Source organism: Athene noctua, chromosome 6 (genome assembly GCF_965140245.1).
Source record: "Athene noctua chromosome 6, bAthNoc1.hap1.1, whole genome shotgun sequence".
NCBI lineage: Eukaryota > Metazoa > Chordata > Aves > Strigiformes > Strigidae > Athene > Athene noctua.
In genome coordinates, this window is record NC_134042.1 from 27,769,983 (window position 1) to 27,796,815 (window position 26,833).

The 26,833-nt window shown below is 44.0% G+C and overlaps 1 protein-coding gene across 1 annotated transcript in view; it reads left to right on the plus strand.

Annotated features, from left to right (window-relative positions):
* Positions 1-19,922: 19,922 nt before the first annotated feature.
* The window catches only part of ESRRB (estrogen related receptor beta), a 91,115-nt gene continuing 84,204 nt past the window's right edge, over positions 19,923-26,833 (plus strand). The window contains exon 1 of the mRNA XM_074910003.1: positions 19,923-20,279. Coding sequence (XP_074766104.1) covers positions 20,230-20,279 — 50 coding nt within the window. The 5' untranslated portion in view covers positions 19,923-20,229. The remainder of the gene's footprint in view (positions 20,280-26,833) is intronic.

Consider the following 26,833-nt stretch of genomic DNA (forward strand, 5'->3'; position numbering starts at 1 on the left):
GTTGCCAGAGTGAGAAACGTTACCCCTGCCCCTTTCTAGGGGGTGGAAGATAGATTTGAAAGGTGTTAAGTAAGGGCCAAGGACACAAGGAATTAAAAGTATAAGTTTGGTTAGAGAAAAATGAGAGAACTGTCTCATCTAAGCTGCCCGGATCCTCAGCTGAGCTGTCCTGTGCCTTCCCAGCTTGGGCAGCCCTGTGGGTTTTCTGACACTGCACAGTAAGAAGCAAAATTATTTCTTTCTCCTTCTGTTTGGAACTGGCAGCCCTTCTCCCTCCCAGTGCCACCATTGCTGTTTTGTCCAAAAGAAACCGTCTTCTGTCTTTGCACGTGCCCTCAGCACTGGTGGTATGAGGGCAGTCTGCTCTGTGGCTGCTGCTGTCGCAGACTTCCTCCCCGCTCTCTCGTGGGCCAGCTCTCCACCTGGCATGAATCATATCTTCGACCATCCCTTTTCTGTCTGGCCCCAGAATCCATATCTGCTTCCAGCTTTTGTCTCCTTCCCCTTAACGTGCTTTTTGGACACCATTTGTAACCCAGCTGCTGTGTTCTGCTGGATCATAGCCCTGTTTTTAGTTTCATGGATCTGCATCCTGGCTGGTTTGTGTTATCACAGGGGAGTGGTGTTCCCAGTCCTCACCAAACCAAGTGGTTGGGACAGACTGCCGTGGTGGATCACTGCTCCCTGGTTCAGCCAGCCCTTTGGGACATGGGATGCCTGCAGTGGAGTGCAGCAATTAGTGTCCACATGAGTGGTCCTTTGACAAACTGAGCTTAGCAGCCTGTCGCTCTCCAGAAATTTGCTTTGAAGTTCATGGCACAGTCTTGGCTGCATTTGTATCTACTGTAAGGTAGTCTGGTGCTTCCAAAATACTGTTGCCATCCCAGCATGGAAGACAGCCTGTGCCAGAGCTTGCTTTCCCTTGGTGCCAACAGACTCCCACTACTCTTAGCAGAACAAGATCTGGAGGATGTGCTTGGGATCAGCAAGGACTCAGTAATTGGACTGTTGTTCTTTCATTTTGCTACGCAGTACTGAGCAGATTATAGAGCCCACACATTATAGATTTCCTGTCATTCCTCATGAATCAAGCTCCACCGTCTTATTTACTGTCGGCCAAGGCCTGTGAATAACATCACCAAGGGATACACTCTCACGCTGTTGTGCAAACACACAGTACAGAGCAGCTGCTTGCGCCTTTAAGCTCTCAGTTTGCCTTCCCCCATGACACCACCTATGGTAGAGAAGGGTCCCTATTTCCTACCTGCACAGAATGGCTCCTGGTTTCCCTGGGAATTCACAGTTTGTAACACTGGAGGCAAATCTGTGTCATTGAAATAATATTAAACCTCACATTTTTAACTTTATGACATTCTAGTTACAACTCCAGCCATTCTGTACACTCTCATACACATGTGCACCAAGGATGGAGACTTCCAGTTTCCTGGAAGTTGTTTCATATGAAACATGGCAGGTCTTCATTGCTTGTCAGTGAGAAAAGATTGGTTTGTGCTCAAGGCACAGCACTGGAAGTCAGGACCATGGCCACAGCTCTCACTTCATCAGGGACAGCTAAGAAATTTTGCTGCTCTAGCTAGTAGTGTAGTGAATGTAATAGATGATAGCCTTGATTTATCAGAAGATACTTTCTCAAGTTTCCCAAATTTGCCTTTGTGAAGGGCTAATGGGGTTTTTTTTGGTTTTTGTTTTTTTTTGGTAATTGCAGTGAGGTGCTACTATGGAATCAGTGGGCATTCCCTAGAAGTGAAAGGAAGTTTGGCTTGTTTTTTGCAAGCCAGCCTGCTAGTTGCAGCCTTGTCCTTGTGGTAGATGTTTGTAAAAAATCTGTGGCCTTCCAAGTGATAATCTTGGAGACCCAGGAATGAGGTTAGAGGGACTGAATTTGTTCTGTTAGGCAGGTTAATACTTCTGTCGTGGAAATCTAGATATTAGACAAGGTCTGGGGAATGTGTATTCAAATAGTAAGAGGCTTTGTCCAAGAGGAAGTTATTAAGCCGTTTACTATGTCTGTTGTTGACAGAGCTGGAAGTAAATTTGGAAGGGTTTGATTGCAATGTGGGAGATTTCAGTTTGATGTTACAAACTTGTATTAGCAATGATGCAGGAGCATTAGAACAGACTGTCTGAGAAGGGCTGAAAATTTTTCAGAATGGAAAAGCATCTGTCAAAAATAATGCTGCTATAGCAGATTCTCTGTTGGGATAGAGGGATGCACCAACCACCTGACCTGGTCCCAGCCCTGTTTTCTGTGACTCTGTGAAATGTTAAGACATGTATTATCTTGTGTCCAGCTGATGCAAGCTGGAGATGGGTGCAGGTGTACATATCAAATAAGCACTAGCATCTATAAGCTACAGGACAGTGCACAAAGGAATACAAGCACTCCACTTTCCTTCAAAGGCCTGCCATCCAAATGCTGATGTACCCAACCATGGTAAGTTTTAAAAAGAAATGGCAGCAGCACTCTTTCTTGCTTACCAACGTCCTTCATTTTTATCTCCATTTTAACTGCCGTGTACAACAAACAGACTGGTAGCACCATCTTTTTTATTAGTGCTTCCTGTAAAATTTAGTTTCAGTTGTTCATGCCATTGCCAAGCTTTAATCATTGCTGTAAACACTTTCTATGCATCTGATAGACTTGCTTTGTGGAAATTTTTATCAAAACCAGCAATTAAATATACAGATATTATTTTTTTTAAAAAAGAAAAATTAGGGAGTATGACATGCTCTTAAATTATGCCTTCCTCCCATTTATAAACAAATCAAGATGATTCCTCTTTGCAAAGCTCTAAATCAGCTTGTGTTTTGGAGTCAGACTGCAGGGACAGCTGGAGCTATGTTGGGGCAGAGGTGGTGTCAGTAGTTGCAGACACCAAACAGTAATGGAAAGACAGGGTAAGGGGAGCTGGGCAAAAAGGTGAGGAGGGGAAACAAATAATTATAAGCAGCTGTTGAACAATGAGGCTGGGGCTGTGGGGTGCAGGGGAATGATGTTTGAAGGGGTGAGAGCAAAGGAGAGGGATGGGGTGAGAAGACAAAGGCAGTGAAGAGAAGAAAGTGAGCTGGGACAGTCTGGAGAGGAGACAGCAAGAGGCATGACTTTGATTGAATGGTTGGAAGAGCCTCTGAAGCATTATTTGTCAGCTGTCATCAGTGTCTGAAATTTACCCAGTGTTTCATGCTCCTCATGTTAGTCTTCACAACGGAGGATGAGATACCCTTGCAGCCCATTTACTCCATTACTTGGTTGTAGTGGTGCATGTGATGGATTCATCTCTTCTGATGATCCACAGGTGTCATTGTGGTGCTTCATGAGGGAATTTGTTTGCTGTAAAAGAAACAATGAACTCCTGTGAAAAGGGCACTTTGAAGGGTGCTAATACAAGAACTGGAAGCTGGGGAAAGACCAGGTATCCTCTGCGTACATTTCTGTCTACCCAACTGTGCGTCTTATACAACATGTTTTAGCGACATCACTGTGCTGTTTCTTCCACAGGACCCCTGCCTCATTCACTGCATGTGATGGACCTGCTCTGAGATAAATCAGAGTTGCACAGTGAAAGCGACCATCTGTAGGACCCCTGCCTCATTTGTCAGGTGTGTACTGAGTGAGACAAGGGACTGCAGGAGAGAAAGGGAACCTTTTATAGCTAAGGCAGTGAAATTCTGACCTGCCAGTTGACTTTTTTTTTCTGTGACAATTTCTGTATGATAATTTTCAGGTTTTTTGAAGCAGCTGTTGTGCCAGAGGTTGTTTAATTGTGTGTTCCTCATTTTATAGGGGACCTTTTTGATCCCAAAGGACCTGCTTTACAGAAACACTAAGTGCTTACAGCTGCAAATTAAGTGAATGGGAATCCACTGAACCCAATGTGCTATATAAGCATAGATCAGGCACCCAGAATTAGCAGATACCTTTTAATACAGTCTTCAGTCATTCACCCATAAAATGGGAATAAAACCAGCCTCTCCTCTCATAGAGGTGTGTGAAAATAAATGATCTTGTGCTGGTGAAGCTCTTGGACAGTGTAATGATAAACCCATAGAAAAACACATAAGGAAATGAATAAATCTCTAGAGCCAGGTTTGAATAATGTGTGATAAATAAGGCCTGGGGCCACACACTGAACAATGAGCAGAAACCAGCATCTCAAATAGCTGCTCATTACATGGGAACAATCCCTTCTGAGTGCAGTCTGAGATGGGGTACTGTGGAAAAAATATGATCATGTAATTAAGGGCTATAAAATAATGCATATGTACATGAGGGTTAAGAGTATTTCTCACAAGTAAGCACAGTTGTGTCATTTCCTAATTCTTGACTTGATTTGTAGTCTGCCCTATTTAACATACCAGTTTTTGTTTGCCTTTGTTTCACTGGTCCTGTCATGCTTTGTAGATTTATGTGCTGTAAGATGGTGTTGTCCTTGCCTCTCCATTTGGATTAAGTGTTGCCATTTCATGGGCTTGCAGATCAGCTAATTGCAGGTAGTCAAAACCTGCTCATCTTAAATATTATGTATTCCACAAGTTATAATCTCCACTGAGGTGCAGGTTTGTGTGAGTGCAAAAGGCAGATCTGACCCTATAATTTGCTGTCATAAGCAAAACTGACACCCAGGTGCTGCTGTTCTTAACAGTGAAGGAATTGGGGCTATTTGAGATCTTACAACCCGCTAGCAGTAATTAAAACAATAAAAACCCCAGTAATCTTCCTGTGCAGCAACATGCAAGAGAGGAGAATGTCACTAGGGCTATGAATTAACTTTAAAAGTCTTTGCTGTAATGGGTGGAGGAAGAATGGCAGAGCTTAAGCTCTGAGCAAAAGTATACAGAAATCTAATGCTCAAAATAATTTTAAATAACTACACTTTTGATGACTCATTATGTGCATGTTTAGGAACAAATATATAATGACTGCAATGGTAGTGGAGTAGTGTTAAAAGCTATCAAGTTGAGAAGTTGAATGTTAATGTGCTGGGATGATCAGTGTCCAAACCTAATGCTGGTTAACCTTTCTATGGCATGTCTAGTGTTTGCTATAAATCCAGGGGAGAATGTTATGAATAGTGCAAGAAGTGGAGCTGTGACGTGTACCCCCGATGTTTTGTTTGTAGGAAGTAGAATTGTCTATTGCAAATAGCTAAGAAACATACCATAAAAGCTTTTCCTCTTATATTTTCCCCTTCTCTTCCCCATTCACAATCTCAAATACTGTAAGAATTCATGGGCCTATTTAGACTGTAGAATGTGATGCGCCTCTCAAGGATGACTAGTATCACTCTTGGCCCATTGATGACTTGGAAAGCACTGACTCCCACATGTGCTGCAGATAATGGTTCATTCTAGAAATTAAGTAAGCCAAACCTATCAAACACATTTTTAACCTGCATAAGAGACTGAATGAGTGTCCTTTATGCAGTGGTTTAACTGCTCAGTTTTAACAGTTTCATCAGACAAATGTATTGTACAGTTTAAAGAGGACAGAACAAAAAAAGATGCCAGGGCACCCAAAAGCAGCAACTGACAAAAATCCCCTCAGGCAGGGCCTGGTGCTATTGGCCAAAGGAGAGAGGAAAAGGCAATTAAAAAATTACAACAATCTGTTCTTGTAGTGGTTAGACAGCAATATGCAGCACGTGTGCTGGGTGGGAGCCATCAATGAGAGCCAGTTTCCCCATGCAGACCTGGACTGTCAAAGTAAGGTGGGGCTGGGACAAACAGATGTTATGCCAGACACATCAGCAGAGCTAGTCTGTTTTGCATAGGTGCCTGATCTTACTTGGCATGCTTTAAACTCTTTTTTTTTCAGAATCTCAGGGTGCAATATAACCATCATGATTTAATTCGAACCGCTCTGTTCTCCGCATATGTTGCAACTCTGGGATATTCTAACCTACACAAATGGGAAGCCGAGGCACAAGGTGGCATGTTGCCAGGTGCACAGATCCTGAGTGTGCAACCTCAGTCACATGCCTCTGCTTCCCTTCGATGAGAGAAGGAAGAGAGGATGTGGGGGCACTGCATTACCAAATTGGAGAGTCTTTCCCTACAGGTGTCTTACTGACAGAGTTAGGTAGCATTAGTGCCCCAAAACGGATGTTTTGAAAATACCACCCGGAGGCATATTTGCACAACAGGCACTCTGCCCTCGGGAAAACCAGCTTAGGACAGAGTGGGGAAAATGAACCTGAACATGTGGGATGGCCCCCACACTGCCGTGTCAGTGCAGCGGTAAGGTCAGGACTTGGCATCACAAAAACTGCGTGTGACCAGAGGGTGTGATCCTAACTGTGCTCGGGGGCAGGCAAGTCAGAGTCTTGCTCTTTACAGACCTGCCAAGCAGAAAATGTTTATTTGCTGCTCTGGATCCATGATCTAGGAAAAATGAATAAAAGTGATTTAACCTCCAATGTGAGGAAAATCACCTGACTGAGCAGGATGCAGAGGACAAATGGGACAGAGGGCCTTACCTTGGCCAGCCAGGAGGGATGGGGAAACACAGGTGAGGCGCAGGATCAGATTTGTTAGTTATTATTAATTTTCTAATTTTTCCCTTGCTCAGATTCCACAATTGCTGGAAAGAAAGGCTCCACTAGCTGTCTGGGTGCATCGGTGACATTGACTCTGTCTTTGAGATGGGGAGCACCCTCTGGTGGTTAAGGATAATTTGACATTTCCTGGGATTGACACCCATCGTCCCTGCAAACCGCCAGTTAAACTGGGCGGGAGGCAATGCAGGCTTTCTGTCACTGTTGGGATGGGTGTTTAAGGCACAAACACGCTCTCTGACTTTCTAACCCAGGAATCTGCGTTGACCCCGTGGGAAGCCTTTTTTTCCCTGTGAAAAGTCTGAAAACTGTGTGTGTTCTTTCTGCCTCCCCTGTTGTTGGGCAACAGCTCATGTTCAGCCCCTTCTTGCTTTCTTCTGGTGAGAGGGCAAGTAAAACTCAGTTTGCTTCATCAATTCCCAGCAGACACAAAATATGGCCCTGGCTTTCTCCCTAAGGACTGCTGTTGTCTGCCTCTGCTCTTGCTCCTGTTTCCTGAAAGCACGACTCTTGCACCTAGAGCTCTCTCAGTCCAGTTCTGTCTGGATTTACTCTGCTTAGGTGCTAAAGCCAGCGGAGTATAGTCCCTTGCAGGGAGCACAGGAATTCAGCTCAGGTTTCCCTTCTCCTTCCTTAAGTGGATTAACAGGCTGAGGGGATCGTCTCTGCCTGCCTGACTCAATCTTCATTAGCTAACATGTTTCATGAGCCGCAGTCACATCCTGGTCCGGAGAGCTGTTTGACAGGAGCGGATTCTGGACCCAGCCTCCCACAAAGGCTGTTGCATCTTCTGAGAGGGTTTTCTGAATAGCAAGGCTCTGCCGTCTGCCCTGGGTGGTAGGGATGTAGGGCAGGAGTGCTGCAAGATGTACATCCTTTCTCTATGCAGTGTTCGCTTTACAATAACTGATCTGCATCCTCTGCTGACTGAGAGACCCCTGTGTAATGCACATGCTGTACCAGTGTCAGAAAACGTTCTGCGTCTCTGAAGGTGCACCCACATGTTTTTTTACCTCTTGTGTTTTCCAGCCAAGGGGGCATCCTGAGTATATTGGAATGTCCCCGAAACTTTCGTTAGCTGGCTGTTACTTCTGGATGCTCTTTCCTGGGTGCTTGTAGGTAGTCAATTTGAATGCAGTATTTCCTAACAAGCTGTGTGCAAGTGACTGACCCTAACTCCTCAGCCCCTTCTCCTCCCTGCTGCTTTGTGGTAGTTGTTAATGGGTGTTCCCCCTTGCACAGGCAGTCATTTATTTTAAAAGTGCTGCTGTATCCTCTGTCCAGAGATCTTTTCTACCCAAGGAAGCTGTACACTTTAAATTGCATCGATTTTCAAGCAAACCATTTAAACTAGTGAAAATCCGAACTGTGGATTCTCTTCTGCCAGTTTGAGAATGCTTCATTTTTGCTCATTAGATGTCTAAACAGGTTTAGTTTCAATAGTAATGAGTGCCTTTTGCACTATCTTAAATTAATCTATTTAAAATTGTACCTTGAATTATACTGCAGTAACATTCTCATGCAATGAAAGCCTGTGAGGAGAGGAGGGAACACTGGGGCATCACTAATACCAAATATTGTTGGAGGATGCCCATGCCCAGTAACACGGAGGCATCCGGTATCTGCAGAGGCCTAAGCATACCTTAGCAGCATGAAGAGGCCTCCTCTTGGCTGTCAGTACATGTAAATGGATGCAGATTAAGGCTTGTTTTCCTCCAAAACTGAGAATCTGTGAAAGCACAGAGCATGCTACAGAAATTACTGTGACAGAGAAAACTCAGTGGAAAGTGTTTCATAAGGAAGCAAATGTTGTTCTTTTGTTTTTGTAACCTGACCATTGCGGCAGGGGAAGTTGGTGTGCCAGGCTCTGAAAGCAAGGTTGACTGGCCAGGAACAGAATCAAAATGGACTTTTTTTTTTTTGCTTTGGCAAGTTAGAAGGCAAATAAAAAAGGCAAATGAGCATGAAGGGGCAAAGGACACTGCAGACTTGTGGATTTTAGAACCTAAAGCTGTACTTAGCAAATTAAGGGATGAATTGAATTTCCCAAACAATGTGTATTAAAGTACACAAATTAATAACCCCCAGCACTGAAGAACTAGCAGTGTATTTGGTTTGGCCCTGTAAGGATTTTCAAGCCACAAGTCAATGGACAAAGCAGAACAGCTCCCCAGGGAGCCCTGGGTTGTCTGTGCTCTAGCTCCCTGGGGAATGCAACCCTCTCTGGAGCAGTCCCCTGCCAAGGCTAAGTAGCTATCAGTGCTTAATGATGTTCTTCCCAGAATGGGAAACAAAGGTTACACAAACCATAAAAATACAACCCATCTCTGAATGGGCAGCAAAGGAAGTTTCTTCTGAGAGACCAAATAAGACCTGTCTCACTGAATGGAAAATGAATCCTTTTTATACTGCCCTTTGTTTGGAGGAACATAGGCTGGGAGAACAAACCTGGTTTTATATATTTATGAGTAGTAGAAATCACTTTGTTATGTGTGGGGAGGAGCAGATAGGGGAGGAAGCAGTCTGAGGTAGGACTCGCTGAAACAGTCTCACTGTTAGACTTAGTGCCTTTTTGATATTGAGGCTACCTTGGATCACTGATCTTGATGAAGATGATACTCTTTTTGTTCTTCAGTCCTTTCCTCTTCAAGGGTTTCCCAAAGCACTTTATGCATTAATGAGTTATTTTGCTACCACAACTGGTTTTGTAGTATCTTTAATGGCACAAAACAATGTACTGATTTGAGACCAGAATCGACGAAGAATATAATTGTTGGGGAGTAATGCAATATATACTAGCAGAGGCAGAGCAGGAAAGAACTGGGAATGTCGAATGAGATGTGTCTAAAGCAATAGCTCACTGTCTGCTCCTGCCCTTTTCATCTCAATCTATGGTACTTCATCAGTAATGAATTGCAGGGAGACACAAATTGACACAATGCATGCTGTACCACTCACATAATCTGTGCAGTCCCCATCAGTGACCCTTTTATAACGCTACACTTCAGCATCTTCCAGCAAAAAAAATCTGGTGGTGTTTGATAGTTTCTAAGATCTGATTCCCTTTTGTGGCCTTTTGGCCAAGGCCAGAAGAGGATGGTTGCCTGATCCGTCTGACTGGGCAGATCTGTCTCTGTCTCTACAGTTTTTTTTTAGTTATCAGTGAAGGGTCAACTCTGAATACTGAAGGGAACTCTGTGATTTTAGGGAATAACTCCTCTTCATCGTTCATTCAGGGAAACAATAATAGATTGCATCAGGAAAGACAGTAATGTATCTTGAAGAGGAATTCTTGATAGGATGTCAAGAGTTCCATATTTCCATGCTGACTTTTTCAATTCACATATTTCTTCCTGTTTAATCTGCTAGTCCTTCCCTCCCTCTTAAGTTTAGGATATTTAGATGAGCTCTGGATACGGACTAAGAGTGATGTGCTTTCTGTGCAGTTAGGATCTGGTTGCATGTAACTTCAGGGTTGCTTTATCATCTGTGGATTGAATTGAGGATGTCTATTGGGAGTTTCAGGTCTTGGTTTTCTCATTGGAGGTCCTTCCATCAGGCAGGTCTGTTAAATGCTTGCTGAGTCCCTAGAGACATTTGATCTGTGTTTAAAGGGAAGCAGCTGAACCACGAGAAGAGAGAAACGGCTGTGTACTCAAGCACTATTACTCAGAAGGGATCTTACTGCAAGCTGTGTAGAGCTTGCATGGCAATCTGGGTGCCTGAGGCTCTCTGTGTGCTCCACCCCAGCAGAGGGTGATGCTCTTTCTGGCCTTTCCTGCTCTGAGAAAGACAAGTTGATGGCTCCTGGATGCTTTGGGCATGTACTGTGTATAACTCTCCTGGGGCCCAGGCCAGCAAAACCTCTGGAGGATTCCAAGCAGCACCTGCCTCCTGGTCCCCACTCCTGTTAAAGCTTCCCCAGTGGAGACACTCGCTCAGGGAGAGCAGGAAGTCCATAAATAAATAATTCCCTCTGTCTCTCCTGATCAGCCCAAGCAGCTGTGATTGCTCCTGAATGCCTGGGTTGTTTTCTTCTTAATGGCTTTTAAACCAATTTCACCCTCATCTGATGACCCAGCTTCTCCTATTTTTGGAGGAACAATTTCTTCTTTTAGAGAGGGTTTTGAGGGGGGTATTTATATTGTGTCAAGAGTTTGGGCTGAGGTGAAATAGTATAGTAGTGCAGGCAAAGCTACAGTTTACTGGTTCTGCCAGGCTGCCCCATGTCTTATTCTGACAAACGTCTACAGGGCATCTCCCTGGGTACTGCAGCTAGCATTTACCCTAGCTTAAGAGCACCGGACAGATGTGATGCTCAAGAACATCCCACAAACATTTAATAACTCTCACACCATTGTAAGACACTACACTTTTTTGGATATGTTTTACTGTTGGAGAGCTAATCACTGAGACATCCGAGTGCTTATCCTTTGCCCTACAGTGTGTAGGTAAAAGTTTGGGAACGTAAGTGAGGAGTATAGGCTCTCCTTTGTCTGTTCAGCTGACCTACAGCATCTCATTAATGGACATCTGACAGCTTGTTATTTAGGGCTTGTACTGGCGCTCTTGTACTTTGTATATATGAACTGTAGTAGCTCAAAACAACAACAAAAAAAGTGGTCCTTAGCAAGTGTATAGTCAAATCTAAAGGTGCTTGGTTTGTATCTAGTGCAACCCCTGGACATATTTATTGCTCATCTAATGGGTGTCATCTAGGTTTGTCTGTGCAGAAGTATGCTGTATTTCTGGAGGTATTAGTACTGCCTCCACAGGCAGAATGTACCTGCTGAGCGGTAGGACATGAATATCCTTACAGTGCTGGTCAGATATCTGATGTGATGTGTACTAGCACAGTCTTGTGTTGTGTTGCAGGCCAGTGATGTTCCCCCACAGAGCCTTCAGAAAAGATACTAGTCTATCTGGGAGGAATGCAGCTGCCATGTCTATGGTTATAATGCCAAATGGGCTGATTCAACCTAAATGATTGCTGGCTAATCAAGGCGAGTGACCTACATTTCCTGTTTGTTTTAACCATCCTGCTTGACCAATCAGTTTAATGATGCTCCTCATGAAGTGTAAACCCCTGGAGGCAAAGTGGTCTCCCAAGGTAGGCCCCACCTGGGTGCCATGTCATTGGCTGTTTGGCAGACCTCTGTATCTGAAGCAATGATAGCCTTTCCTACCATCTTTCTCTGTCCTGCTTCTGTCTTAGTATTCTGAAAAAGCAATGGGTTTAACAAGGAGAAGTGCTGTCCTCAGGCTGTATGGTTCCCAGGATGAACCTGGTAGCAACAACTTCTGGAAGTTATGTCATAAAAGCCTACCCTTTGCTGAGTTGCTGACCACATGAGTTATGAAATACTGCCAAATGTTGAGGGGCAAGGCCTAAAAGATGAGTTGAGTACTACTGAGTTCAGCTGACTCTAAATATTTAATGGAAGATTGGTATGTTCGACAGAGGAGCAGAAAGGGGAGGCATCAGTAGTCTTTGATCATCACTAAAATAAAGGCGTTCAAGAGATGAGCAAAAGACCAAAACTGGATTCTCCTTTGTAAAGCACTGTGGAGACCAAGGGGACCTGTTGCTATGAGCCTGCAGCACCAAAGTCACCCTCAGACCACATGGGACTGAGATTTGAGTTTTCCTTAACAATGATACTGAAAAGTAATCTTTGCTAATGTTGCCGCAGGAACAGCAAAGCTGGCAACATGCGACTTTGAAGGATGAAGGCATTTTTTCTGAAACCCAGTGATGCATGTTCAGGTTCATCAGGAGAAGGCTTTACAGCTGCCCACAACTGCCTCTGTGCCTGGATCTCTGAGACTGAAGTCATGTCAATAAGACCTTTCCAAAGACATCCAAGGACTTGTACTTCCATGCATGAGAGAGATTGTTGTCTTTTGGAGTACACAAGGCCATGTAACAGAAGTAGGACTCACCTAGTGAAGCTTCTCCTTTCCTTTGTTTAGGAATTAGTTTGTTTTTTTTTTCTGGTAACCAATATCTGTCTCCTTGTGACTGGCTACGCTCTTGATACTGTATGAGCACATACTGTGTAGCTAAAGCAGATGTGTTTATATGGTCCTGAGTTGCCCAGATTCTTCTAAATGATGTTTTGTTGTATAGGCAGGGATTGTTTTTCTTGTTATTTTTCCATTTCTTGTTTGAAAAAGTACCACTAAACCATGATCATTCATGGTCTGTAGGCATAGTGCTTGTATGTTAATGACTTGTAGACAGAGCAGTGATTTCCTAATGTGTTTTACTGGGTGTCTGAATGAGGTACAGTTGATGGAACTCAGAAGTTAAAAGTATGTTAAGAAGCTTGGGATAGGGTTTGTTGGCAAAGCTGTCTAATCAAATAATCTGTCACACCAATTTGCTCTTGTCCAGAAAGTGAAATAAATGTAGTTCAAGTAATAAATAAACTCAAGAGGGAGTTGTGAAAAAAATCTGTATTGTTCAAACACTGAAGTTAGCACAGAACAAATCTTCAAAATGGTCATGTATTGAACTGAGCTGTTTGGAGATCCAAAGCAGAGGACACTTGCAGTTGTTGTGCTGCTGATACAGCGTGTCAGAAGGAAGCCAGCCTTTGTCATGTCTGGCTTTAGGCAAAACTTGCAACCACTTACTGTTAGAAATGAAAATATTCTGAGGCTGGAGAAGGTGATGAAGAGAGCAGTTCTGATCATCTGATGATCTCTGTTTTTTCCAAACTGCCATGCATCAGGTTTCCTAAGGTCACTTGGGACCTGCAGGTTCATCTCACTGTTAAATACTTTTGCACAGATCCACTGCCAGTGAGCTCCTCTGTATTTGGCCTGGCGGACAGGGTGAAGTCAATAGTCTTCTATTGACTGTGCCCAGATGAGGCCAGACAGTGGTTCCTGCAGGGAAAGGAAGGTCTTTAATCCTTGCTTTCTTCATCCCTTATACCCTGGATGGAAAAGTCCTTTCACTGCTTTGCTTCTTTATAACTGCCTACATCACTTTTCAAAAGGACTCCATGACATACTCAGAGAACCCAGCTAAGGGGAAATTGCACACTTACTCACTGTTTCTTGTCACGTCATAGTATTCAAACTGTGAAGTCTGGTATGCTGCAGCTATCTTATTGTTGTTGCTGGGAAATAAGTTATCTTGTATGTGTTCAAGTTCCTGTTTCCATCACAGACTTGGAAGAAACCCCCACAAACATCTATACTGCCTAGCCCTCAGTGGGCATGCTCTCTAACACTAGTAATTCTGAATCATTTCAGTTCTTTAAGCCCCATTCCTTCTCTGGGTTGAGACATTTGGCATTATCAATGCACATGCCAAAAATGTTTTAATTCTTTGTTTGCAGCATAACAATAAGTAACTGTTATTTCTCCTGACAAGACATATTTCTTTTGCTCAGTTCAGTGAGTAAGCTGGTACTGTGAATATTAAGGTCCTGGGGTGATTAGAATGCATGGGCTTGGAGAAAGAAGCAGCAAATCATCTCCCCAAATTAGAGGAATGAACAAGACTCCCTTGTTCTCCTGACCTCCCTCCTTGGCCTTTTGCAATTCAAGACTTGAAGCTAGTGTACTGAGGTAGGAAATCTAAAGGTGAAAAGATGCTGTTTGACTTTGTCCCATCTGACAGGATAAACCACCATACTGGGAAAGCCATGCTTGTGATGCCTCTGTGCTGGAGGATTGGTGACAGCTAAGCAGAAGTATTTCCAAGATTCCTTGATGCCTTGTGTTCCCTCTTTCCTCCTGATAGATGAACAAATATCCTAGCTACTGCTCTGTGGACACCTGGGATCATGGATAGGGAAGGATTAATTTCTGCTTTGCTGCAATTTGGAAAGAGGATGGGAAATAGTAATGAGTGTGCTAGTAAATGATGTGTAGCTGTCAGTGTGAAAAAAAATCACTTTCCAGTCAATGTTTTGGTCACGTTCTGTTGGACCAGAGTGGCCCAACTGAGGGTTAGTGTAATACATCACAGAAAACGGATCAGCAACAGCTCAAAATCTGAAGCTGAGTCACAGCTCTACAGTGAAGTCTTCTAAGTCTATAGATCCATCTGCCTCTGTAATTACCTATCTTTTTTGAGGAAGGCTTCTGTCTGCTTAGTTAAACAAGAGTTACCCAAAGACTGACTAAGAAGTAGATTGACAAAACATGAAAGCAGATACACTGCAGTATTTCTGGGCAAGGAGGATAGAAATTCCTGTCAAACACCCCAGCTAACTGATGATGCAAGAGAGAGCAGAAGGCATAATCTCAACTATAAAATTTCCTCTCCTGCCTCTCTGTACATTTCCTATTACAAGCTCTTCTAAAATTTGGAAAATAATATTTCTCTTCCCATTCTCTTTATTCTTTCTTGTTTGGTGATATACTCTGCACCTCCTTCTTGCTCTGATGCCCTAGTTTGAATTCTACAATTCAAACTTCGCCTGGTTCATCTTGGCATGTGTGTGTGTCTCCATGTGCACATTCATCTAAGACATCAGCAAGAACATGCTCTGCTCTGGAAATACAGTCCTGCTTGTTAACACTGCAAAGACAAAAGCAGGTATGGAAGGACACAAAACAGCATTGGCCCTACAAAGATAGGGAGTATTAAAATAAAATCTTGACTTTTCATTGGCAATGTAGGGACTGTGTTTGTCTTATTTCAGGGCTCCTAACACTGTTGTATCGTATCCAACCACAGAACTTAATGAATGGTCTCATTTTCGGGACAGAGAATTCTCATTCAAAGCAGGACAGTGAGGGTGAAGACACTTGTATTCAGACCCTTGCTCTGCTACTGATTTGCTCAGATGTATCTGGGACAAGCCATATAACCTCTTTGTTTTATGATTTGGCAGTCTATAGATTGAGAATTATAATACAGATGTTTTAAAGACTAGGTAATGCTTGAAGCGTGTCTAAGGAGGTTCAGATAGGCAGTTATTTAAAAATTACGATGTGGAAACTATTCCTGCTTAAAGAGATGTTGAGCTTCAGCAGTGATGGTGGTGATACCTTTTAGATGGAAGCATATTGTTCATAAGGCCAATTAGTGTTTTAGGGAAAAAACAATCTATTGGAGTTTGGTAGAAAACAAGACATTGCATTTGGTGGGGGGAGCAAAGTGTTTTGTTTGGGTGTAGTAAGGGAAAACAGAAGAGCCCCCCAAAAAAGCTGTTTTGTCTGTATCTGGGATAGCTCTTTAGCAGTGGAAGGGGATATATGTGGGAGTGGTGAAAGCCTACTAGCAATCCGGGACCTGTGCTCAGGGGACATAAGTTTCTCTCCAGGGTTACTAGCCTTGCAAAGCAGAGGGATCAGGCATGCAACGCAGCGACTTGTGTGAAGTCTAAGCAGTACTGTTGACCTCAGAAGTGTGAAAGGGTTGTTTTCTAAATTCATCACAATGACCTCTCTGTAGCTGTTGTTTCCTTAAATGAGACAGGGGCTGAGAAAGGTCTCTTGTCAGTGGACTCCTCTTTCCCCAGCAGACAAGATAAGAATGTGTGTACACAAGTCTGTTCTGCCCAGCTTAGGTCTCCTAATGATTATGTATGTTTTTTGCCCCGTACAGATACCACTTCACTAACTTCCTTGTGAGAATACAATAATAGAGCCTTCATAAAAGGGAAAAAAATTTCCAAACCTCCAAAAGTAACTAGATCTCTCCCTCTGCTGCATTTTCCTTATTCACAAAAAACTAGCCTTATCAACAAGTGAAATCAAGTTTGTTTGGCATGATTTGCAGGTTACTCCTATATTAGACCAAATGAAATTTCTGTCAGTCAATCAATCAGCTTTCTGGAAAGTTGATCTTGATTCCATGATAAAAGTTTTTTAAAAGTAAAAAACCCTAATCTATCAAAACCAGATTAATCATTAAAGGATGGGGGGAAAGTCTATCTGTCATCTCTTGGAGGAGCCAGCATAAGTAGAGAGATGTCTTCGCAATTCTTGCTTTCTGGAGAGGAAGATGGCACATCTCAAAGAACTGATACTGCCTACAGTTTCATGAGCCTATAGCACTCTGACTGTACTCTTCTTGAGGCTAACATTGATAGAAAGTCGTTGCTCTGCATTTGGACCAGGTGTGAGGAGAACTGGTGACCTCAAAAGCCAGAGGCTGCCTTATGAAAGGCATCAAAATGGGTAGCACTTACTAGAGCATTTGTGGGTGTGCTCTGCTCAGAGGCCACAGACTGAGTGGCCAGGACTGCTCCTGCCTCTCCCGCAGCAAGAAAGCAGCAGTTCCAGGGCAAGATTTGGTCAAGACAGCAAAGGTTGTGCTCACAGGGCAAGCTAGTGCTGCTGTTGCATGTGCAGTTCTGCCTTGTATTTACCCAAACTATCTTGTCTTACAGATCTGCCAGATTAATCTCACAGTCCTTTCTAACCTTGTCTTGGCACCTGTTTAAAAACCACACATATTGGAAGGATGACCACGTTGAGATCACTGTTTCCTTCTCTGTTCTTTGGGAGGAAGAGAAATTGGCTAAAGCTGTGAGAATAGCTCAGCAAGTGCTGCATGTGGAGGGGTCTGCAAAAGATGAAGCCTCCTGAAGTTCCAAAATCAGCCTGCAGGTCTCTTGTCCTCTTTCTTGGGGAATTCACGTTGGCAGATCAGGCTCAGCCAGCAGAGACTATTCCTTTCTATCCTTCTCAGAACGGAAGAGCCAGGACTCTATACAGCTGCTGTCAAGGCAGGGGAAGCTTCATTTGTCCGTTTGCACTGGGTCAGAGAGATTAATGTTACATTTCTGCACCACTCTTTAAATACCCACCTTGCCCGGGCAGTCCTCTGTCAGCAGCAGCCCATTTCCAGAGCACAGACCTACCATTGTACTGTTTATATCAGTTAATTCAGCCCTGTGGACCTTGTGCCAGGCGATCACATGGCTCCCTGCTTGCCTCACCTCAGCCCGGATAAAGTGCAAAATTAAAACATCAGCTATTGGGACAGCAGGACCTGCCTGCCAGGCCATTCCCACCCTGGTTTTCCATCCACTGAGAAGCCACACCAGAGATAATCTCTGTACAGTCAGGATCCAGCCAGGGCACATCTTTCTGGAGAAAAATGTTTTCCATCAAAAAAAGCTCACTTCAAACACCCTGGCTGCTCTTGAACTGTATCCTGCGCAGGCCCTGATCCTGTGTGTGTCCTCCAGTCTCTCTTGCTACTGTGCATAGGAATCTTCTTCATGGGGCTGACTGGGTCATCTGACCTTAGATTTCTGTTGGAAACACACTGGTGCTGGTTTCATTTTGCTTGCCTCTGCTTTGGTCAAGTGTTCTCCAATGTGGCTGATGAGATTCCTTGCCTATAATCTTGGGCCCGACTAATGCCAATGCCTGTCTAAAGCTTTGTCTTCTCTCTCAACCTTTAAAGCATTTCAGAGTTCCTGCTGGGCTGATATATCACTTAGGTGTATAAAGGTATATGTGCATATAGTCCATTTGTATTAATTCTGCTGCCTGGAAAGAGGTGTAGTCTGAATTGTGTCACCTGCAACATTCAGGTAATCGGATTCTGCTGTATTCTTAAAACTGGATGAGTCTTCTCTGTCTCCCGTTGTCAAAGCTAACCTGTTTTCTATCTTCACGTGTACCTTTCACCATAAAAGACCTCTGATTTGACACCCTTAGGCTGTCCTGTCTTAAGAATACTTGATCAGAATCACAAGGCTTTTCCCCACAGAGCCTGGGGACACACTAGGGCATATCATTAGTTTGCAGGCATTTGTTAAGATCTCTGGTAGAGGAGGCAGTGAGGAAGTTGCACTGATAGACTGCAATAACGCAAGGACAGTTTTTACACTGGCTGTGAATCTGGCCATTCCTCTTTCTTGAATATTCTCAAGTTTCTACAAGTGCTGATTGTATGAAAAGTTTTAGCCTAATTTAGTCAGTGTTTATAGCTGAACCACACTGCATTTTATTCCATGCTGTATTGTTTCCCTCATCTGAAAATCTCTAGTCTGCCCTTTGCTTCTCCCAGGTTGTACACTCTTGCATCAAATCAGATTCTGGGTCTTATATTAAGAAATATCCTCTTAGCTCCTACTTTTTTTCTTTTTGTTTGCCTGGCATAAGAGAATCTGTCTTTTATCCAGGTGTGTTTGCCTGTGTTTTCCTTTTAAAAAGGCCTCTAGTTCTTGTTTATCTGTTAAGGATATTTTTATATATTTGAGCAGTGGACATCTAAACATGAAGCACAGGGGAGAGACAAGCGAATGCAGTTTGGAAGGTGGGGAGTAGGTAGCACGGGACAAACAGACTCTGTGGGGCACCTCTGTGTGAGTCAGACTTTCCGTGCAAGACTGCGTGTGCTGGGCATGTGCCGGAGAGGCTGGCGGGCTTCTGTGGAGAGGGTTCTTCAGTAGGTATTGCTATGTTGCCGAGAATATGCCCCGGAGTTGTGTGAGCGTGAAAATGTGTGCAGGAATTGTGAAAGCATGCTGACTCTAACAGCAGCCAGTACACGTTCAGGGTTTGAGAATGTGGCTTTCATGAGGCTTAGTTGCGTGTGCCAGTTTTGATGTTTGTGAGGATTTTGGGGAGTCTGTGTCTATGGTTTTTGTGCCTGGGAATACACACCGTTATCCTGAATGTCCGATTCTGATCTCATGGGCCAGAATGTATTCCAGTGTGGTTTCATGAGCTGCGCTGAAGTGACATCTGGATGACACAGCTCTGAAACGGGACGGGGGCACTCTTCTGCCTGCGTGCATTAGTTCTGGGGGGGCAGAGGTCCGAGTGCAGCGCCCAGGCTGCAGCGGTGTGAGACGCCGGTCTGTGCGTGTGCACAAGTGCGTGTGCGGGAGCCATGTGCCGGGGTGCGGGGCCGTGCACGTGGGCGGCCGGCTGGACGGACAGACGCCCGCCGGCGCGCCCGTGCAAACGGCCCGTGGGGCACCTCCACCTCCAGGCTTTGCTTAACCCCGAACTCTACAGCCGGTGCCCACGAGAGACAGGTTAGTGGGTACGAGGGACGGGGAGCGTGCGCTGCCGCTGCGATCGTCCCGGTGGTGGGACCGGGCTGGGGCTGCGATTTCGCGTCCCCCGCGCTGCCCGCGGCCCCGCCGCCCCAGCCGCAGTGCCGGGGCCCGCCCGGCTTGCGGCCCCGACTCCTCCGGCCGCAGCCCGGGACGCCCCGCCGCCTGTCCCGGGGGAGCGCGGCGCCGGCCGGGGCCGGGGGAGCGCGGTGCGGCCGCGCGCGCTGCCGTGCCGGTGCCGTGTCCGGCGGCCCCCCCGGCCGTGCCTCCCCCAGCCGCGCTCCAAGCCCAGCCCCTGCGCGGGAGCCAATAGCCGCCCTGCCGTCTCCATCCGTCTCCCGGCGTTAAAGCTACAGCGGGGCTCGGGGCGGCGAAATCCCCCGTGGCCGTGTCCTGCGCGCCGCCCGCCTCCTGCCGCCGTCAGTGTGTCCGCACGCGGGTGCGGGAGCGGAGCGGCGCGGCGCTGCCTCCCCGCCGCCCGCCCGCCGCCGCTGCCCCGCCGCCCGGCTCGGGCCGGCTCCTCTTCCCGGGGCTCCCCGCCCTCCCTGCCCGCTGCAGTTTAGTTGTTCTCTCCTGTTTTTTCCTTCTTTCTTTTTTTTTTTCTTCTTTCTTTCTTTTTTTTTTTTTTTTCTCCTCCAACCGGGAATGCTCAAACTGGACTGATGGACATTTCCGAGCTGTGCATCTCCGACCCGCTCGGCTACCACAACCAGTGAGTGTGCCGCGCCGCGCCGGGACCGCCGGGCGGGCGAGGGGCGGGCTGGGACCGGCGCCGCGTCCCGCTGCGGGTGGGACGGGGCAGCGCGGCCGCAGTGCCGCTGCCGCAGAGCCGCCCGGCGCCCGCCCCGCGGGGCACCGCGGGTGCCGGGTGTCTGCGAGCGGCCGCCGCGGCCGGGCCCGCGCAGCTCCGCGCCGGCAGGTGCGGCAGCGTCCGCGGAGGAGCGCTTGGGGGCGGGCGGGTCGGTGCGTTGGTGTGTTTATTTCTTGCCTTGTAACTTCTCCCTCTAATGCTTCATCTCCTAGGAACAGGCAGCTAACAGGGAGCACTGGCAGTCCTTTCTGCGCAGTTTTACTTTTCGTCTGTGCTAGGATTTTTATTAGATGAATTACTAGGTGTCTGCAAAGAGGTGTGCACATAAACCCACACAAAGTAGAGCCATTAAAGCACTGTCTTTTATAAAAGAAGTCCGTTTTTCACCGGAAATGCCCTATGGAAATTTAGTTTCCCACAGCTTACTGTTTGGACAGCCTGCCCGGGGAAAGAGTGGAGTGAGTCGGAGGGCTGGCAAGCAGACATCCCGAGCTGGGACCGGTGGCTCATACCTTAGCACCTGCTACTGCTCTTTGTACTCCGAAGTGGGCTGTGCCTGGTAATGCTGTGTTTAAAATCACTTTAGGATGTGAAGTTTGGTGTGATCCTTTTGGGGAAGTTAGGAAACAAAGGAAAATCTTCTCAGCGTTTGTATCCAGCTGACTGGAGCAATTAATTTTAAATGCGTTTCTCCTCTCCAATAAATCTCACCCTGAGCAGAGTCCCCTTTTGTGTGTTCGCATGTTAATCCGCGTGTCACCTACGCAGGTTCTGTGGTGTCATCAGAGGTGGGAGTGAAGTAATTTTGCCTATTTCATCGCTTTTGTTTTAAGAACACATTGTATTTAGTGAAATTAAAACAATTAAAGCCAAGCAAAAAAATCCACAATGGTACTGACCCCCCTTTCCTCATTACAGCTGTCTTTTATTTGTCTTTTTGTCTCTTGTTTCCTGATACTCCATCTGTCCTTACACTCATTTCTTCTTCCTTTAATCCCCTGCTTCCAGCAGTTTCATTAAAATGAGACTTAGTATTGTTAATAGAAATTAATAATCTAACCCATGTGATTTTCTGTTCCCCACTGGTGCTTCACTTGTGGCTGCTCCATTTTGAATTAAAAATAAACAAACAGTTTCTTAAGGGAAATGTATTCTGTATTGTGATGGGAGTCTTTTAATATTAAGGCAAAAATAGAAAGTGCATTTACCTTCATTTAAAAAAAAGAAAATATCAAAATGCCACAATCAAAAGCTAGATCTTCATCACTATGTTGTCTCTTAACTTTTCCCTTTTATTTTTTCTACTTTTGGAATTGAGAAAAGGAACTCGAACAACGTGAAAATAGTAAGAAGTAATATGCATGTTGTATTACTGTTCACCCCTTTTACTTTTCCATGGGCTCTCAGTCAGCTCTCAATAATGTCATGTGCACCTTACCCGTATTCACAACTCTTTGGCCACTAAGTAGACAGGTGAAGGTGGCCCTGGGAGAAGTGCCACTGAGCCCCTATGGCTTTACAGTAGAGAGTGCTGCTTTTTGAGATGAGAAATTGTTGGAGAGCTCTTTGTTCAGAGAAGTGCTTGGCTTGGTTCTGTGTGCCAATGATCCTTCTCTTTAACATTGTTGGGGTTGGGGAAGAGACACAGAGAAATACCATTTAAGATATTTCAACCTCTATTTCTCAATCTCTTTTTAATTTTTATTTTTTATTTTTTTTAATTAAAAGAGTACAACAATACAGGAAAGTGAGGCTAAGTCTGAAAAAAGTTACCGAGAGAAGGAAAAGATGTGAGAAGCCTTAAAAATACAGTATATTTAACAGTGTATGTGCATTGTGTCAGGTACTGATTTGATTTTCATTCTGGTTTTGTTAAGGTTAGATTTCAGATTGCATTCCTGTAGCTGAAGATAAAAGTTGGCCCAATATATATCCCTTTAGCCATTTTTCTCCTATGTAACACAATTACATTGTGAACGTATAATGTAAATACAGTTACTGCATTTCTGCCTGTTTTGCTACCTAGTTGTGTGAGCATATTATTGTACTGATTTACTCTTTTGACTGCTAGCCATTGAAAAGATTTTAATAGTTATTTTCCTTTTTTTTAAAAAAATACTGCTTTTAATTATGTGGACAGCAATTTTTCTAAAATTAAACCTTAGGAGTCAATTTAAAAGTATTGCAAATTACCTCTTCTTGTTCAGTTGCTTGTTTATAGGAAAAAATAGGAGGAAGAGTAGAATGTAGGAAGAGAAGTGGATGTGGTCACTCAATATGTGATCCATACAGTTACCTGGAAACTGTATTTAACCTCACAATTATTGAGAGAGAATGAACAAGGCAAAGGAGAGAAGAGGTGACACCCTTCACCTTGGAGTTCAAGGAGAACTTAATTTTTATAACAATCCGACCCAAGAACGGTCTGAACAAAAACTAAGCAAAGGAATTCATTGTCCTTAATCCCACTCTTCAGGTTTTGGATTTGTCTTCCTCAAGCAGTGAAAGTTCCCTTTCCCTTGCCTGTGTGTGTTGATCTGAGTGGTTACACCAGGAACCTGCGGAAGTTCTGGTCAGTGGGTTGTGTGCTTTCCCTCAGTGCGGAATCTTGCGGGGACAGTAAGAAAATGATTCCTCCTAATTTTGATCCTCTCTGCATGTGTCTTAAGGCAGCGTATTTATTTACTTTTTTTGCGTAGGAATCTACTCTTTAGCAACTGCTTACTACCTTTTGGTACTGACCTTTGGGAGAGTTATTCCTGGGGTACATGATGCAGCTTCAAGGAAGAAGCTTTTGTATGAGTTCAGATTGGGAAGCTAACAAAGACAGTGATTTGTACCTGCAGTTTGTCTCTCAGGTGAGGGCATATGGCGAGAATACATTAGTTACACTGTACTGACAACGTCTGTCTGCAGTACAGCGGGAAGGGAATGTTTGTGCAGACACCACAAATGTACACTCTGACATGTAAAATATTTGATTATATTCCCACACAAACACATGTGTGCATCTGTAAATATTTATGTGTAGGTATATGCACATACATATGTATGGTCATACTGAATATTGGTGTTGCGTCTCTCTCATGCAAACCTAAGGCTGTTTCAAAGGAGAGTGAAATACGGCATTTTACTTTTCCGTATTAACTTTCACCTCCCAGAGAAATTTTTTCTGCCTAGTTATAGTTGCCACTAGAAACGTTGATAGGACTAAAAAATTGCCATCTCTGTTTCTAATTAATATTCTACATGACAGACAGAAACTGACCAAGGAACCATCATGGGGGGAAAATAAAAATCATTGGCAAATGAGGGCATCCTGCCAGATGCTAAGTCTCTTACACTGTTTCCTCTGATGTACAAGAAAGACACATGAATCATTGATCTGCTAAAAATGAAAATTATTTTATGAACAGAAGAAAAAAGTTGAAAGGAATAAGTGATATATTTGATAGAGATGGAAAGGTATAACATTGGAATTTTAACTCAGTGAAGGAGCGAATTCTGGACCCTGCAGCAGAGAATTAACAAAGTTGTTGTCGCTCCACAGACTGAGGAAATGTGACTTGATTTCAGAGGTTACTGGAAATCTCCATATTCCATGAATGGGAGGAAATCTGAGTCAGAGAAGCTCAATGCAACTGTCTGCTCTGAGTATCTCTGAAAGTCTGGTCTAGGGAGGAGTTGTTAATTGGGGAGAATGGAGAGGGAATTGTTTATTTTATCGACAGAATAAATTGCAAAACCTCTGTAAGGGAAATAGCCTAGTTACTGGGTTCCTGATGAGGTTCCCATCTTAGAATGGGGTCTTGGTACACTAAGCTTATTGAGCACAAGGCTGATGAGGAAATTGGTACCTTTAAAGTATTTATATTAACTTTTCCCTCCTCTTCCAATTCCACTTGTAAAAGTAAAGATGATCTAATCATTATCAATTATTGAGAAATATGGAAAGATCAATATATTTTAAAAATAGGATTTTTTCATTGTATTGATTTGAAGTAATCAATAAATATTGCATTTAGCCTCAGAGGGGAAAGAGTTTGGAGAGATTGCCTCAGAGAAAGTTGCTGTGACAAGAGATTTCGCATCCCGTTTTCTTCTTCTCCAAGAGAATGATGCTATACTCTCTGTGCCCCTTCTGCTGTTATTCCCCAACCCCGTTTCTGCGCTGTTACTACTCCTCTGAATTTCATGTTATTTTAAAACACCTGTATTCTTCAAGTAATTTCAGTTCAATACTAAGTTTTGTGCATTGTGTCAGTGGGTCACTTTACCAAATATTCCAGGACCAAATGATACAAACTCTCTTGGGGAACGGAAGAAGGGAGGAGGTAAAACCTGAGACTGGGTGAACTTCACAGGTTGTGTTCGGAGCACAGCAGAATTTCTCCACTCTCCAGAGTGTAAAATATATGAGAGATTTAATTAAGGAAAGAAATAGTAAAAGTAGAAAAAAGTGGTGACAAAGCTGGGATATAAAAGCCAAATCCTGTCCTCAACTTCTAACTTGCACTCCTCGCTTCAGGAGTTGAGGGTCGTAACAGCAGCTAGTGTTGCACATCAACGATTCCCCTGTAGATTGCAGAGACTGGGAAATTCTTCCCAGTCAGACCTGTTCTTTAATCCTGGAGCTACTGATTGTAACTTTACAGCCAGGGAGCACAAGAAAATTTTTAGTTTGTGCAGCGTGAGCAAGTAAATTTAGCATCTGCCCAGTACCCAGCAGCGAGGTTCCTCGGTAATGCTGCTATAGAAACTGGGAGGAAAAAAAGGGAAAGATCAGAGCTTCCCCAACAAACTATGAATCAGATGGTTGGTTGTTTAGCGAAGGAACTTAAAAAGGCAGATACTAGCAGTACTTGGCTATGGTGACCTTGCCAAAAAAAGGAAAATCTTGATTTCTTTCTGTCTTCCCAGTATTGGCTGCATTTGAGTTGTGAATGTAGTCATCTCTATGTAGCTTGCATGGGTAAAGAGCTTTGTCATTGGGAACAGGACATAATTAGTATTATTTATTAGTAGTAGCTATTGATTTGGTGAGTTTTATTTCTTAGGAATTAAATTGTAGTAACTTACTCTTTGCATTTGTTTCCATCCTTGCTTTGCTGCCTCTATCTAAAGCTTTGCTCTGTCTCTTCAGAGCAATAGAGATGCTCACAAAATGATCCTTGCAGCTGGAGCCCAGTGCACTTTGATTCTTCCAGTGCTTGGGAGTCTGGCTGCTGGCAGTGACTGTCCATGAGGAGAAACCTGCCTGCTCAAGGTGGAACAAACTGTATAATAATATATTTGTCATGTTTGTAATTGCAAATGTAATTAGCAAACAAGCTCTGGGGGATTGAGGACTTGAAACTTTCACTGCATATCATTTGACCCTATCTTGACTGGACCGGAGTTTGTATGCCACTGTTAACCCTTGCTGTTTTTGAAAATAAATGCTGCTTCTAGTCAGACTGCTGCTAAATTCCTTGTCTTTCCCTCCCCCCCCCCCCTTTTTTTTTTTTTTTTCCTATGAGCAGCATTGTACCTGTATTTGCTTATACCTTCTTTTATTGTGATGGCAAGTGCTTATGTTCCTCCTGCGACATGCAGACTAATACTTCCTCTCCTAGCACTTCTGACACAGTCTGGAAAGCATTCTGCAATGCCCTTTGTGAAGAGCACTGTGTACCAGTAAGTGCTTTTGCATACTGAGCTGTTCAGTGCATTCCTATCACCACAGGCAACGTTACTATTCAGTGCCCCTTGCACTTCGCAAAGACAACTTGCGAAAAGCAGGTGGCAAGCTGTTATCACACAACCTGCGATGGCTCTGTGTCCCTGCTGAGCTGGAATTTTCTTGCACTCACTTTCTGAACGGGGAAGGAATAAATATGTAAGAAATCCTGTTCATTTTGTGGGATCCTGGCAAATCTGAGTCTGGTCACCCTTAGATTGACTTTGTCGTCCTACAAAGAGTATTCCTGATCCATAAGGATTTAGTGAATAACACAGAACCAGTTCATAAAGTCTCAAACTTAGGTGTGCATAGGAAGCAATGGAGGTTACTTTGCTTTTTCCTGTGAACATTGTCTCTTATTTGTTTTCTCTTTTGTTTTCAAGATAGGACTTAAATTGCAATAAAATTTGTGATAGGACTGTTCTGGTTTTGGACAGTTTTATTTATTCTTGCATTTTTGTTTATGTGAAAGGACATAGCTTAAATGTAGAGAGGGGTGGCCGTTTTCATACAATTTTTGTCATGACTGTAAGGACATCTTGCAAATATTACATCCTATTGAAGTTTTAGAAGGAAAAGGAAGCCTATTCTACTTTCTTCTTGGTAGGGTAAGAGCCTTTGATGAGAACCCCTTCCTTCAGTCGAGATTTTCCTTTTCCACTCCCAGAAATTATGTTGGCTTTACCATGTGTTTTAAAGGTCATATATTTTCCTTAAATTCAAATAGCCTGTA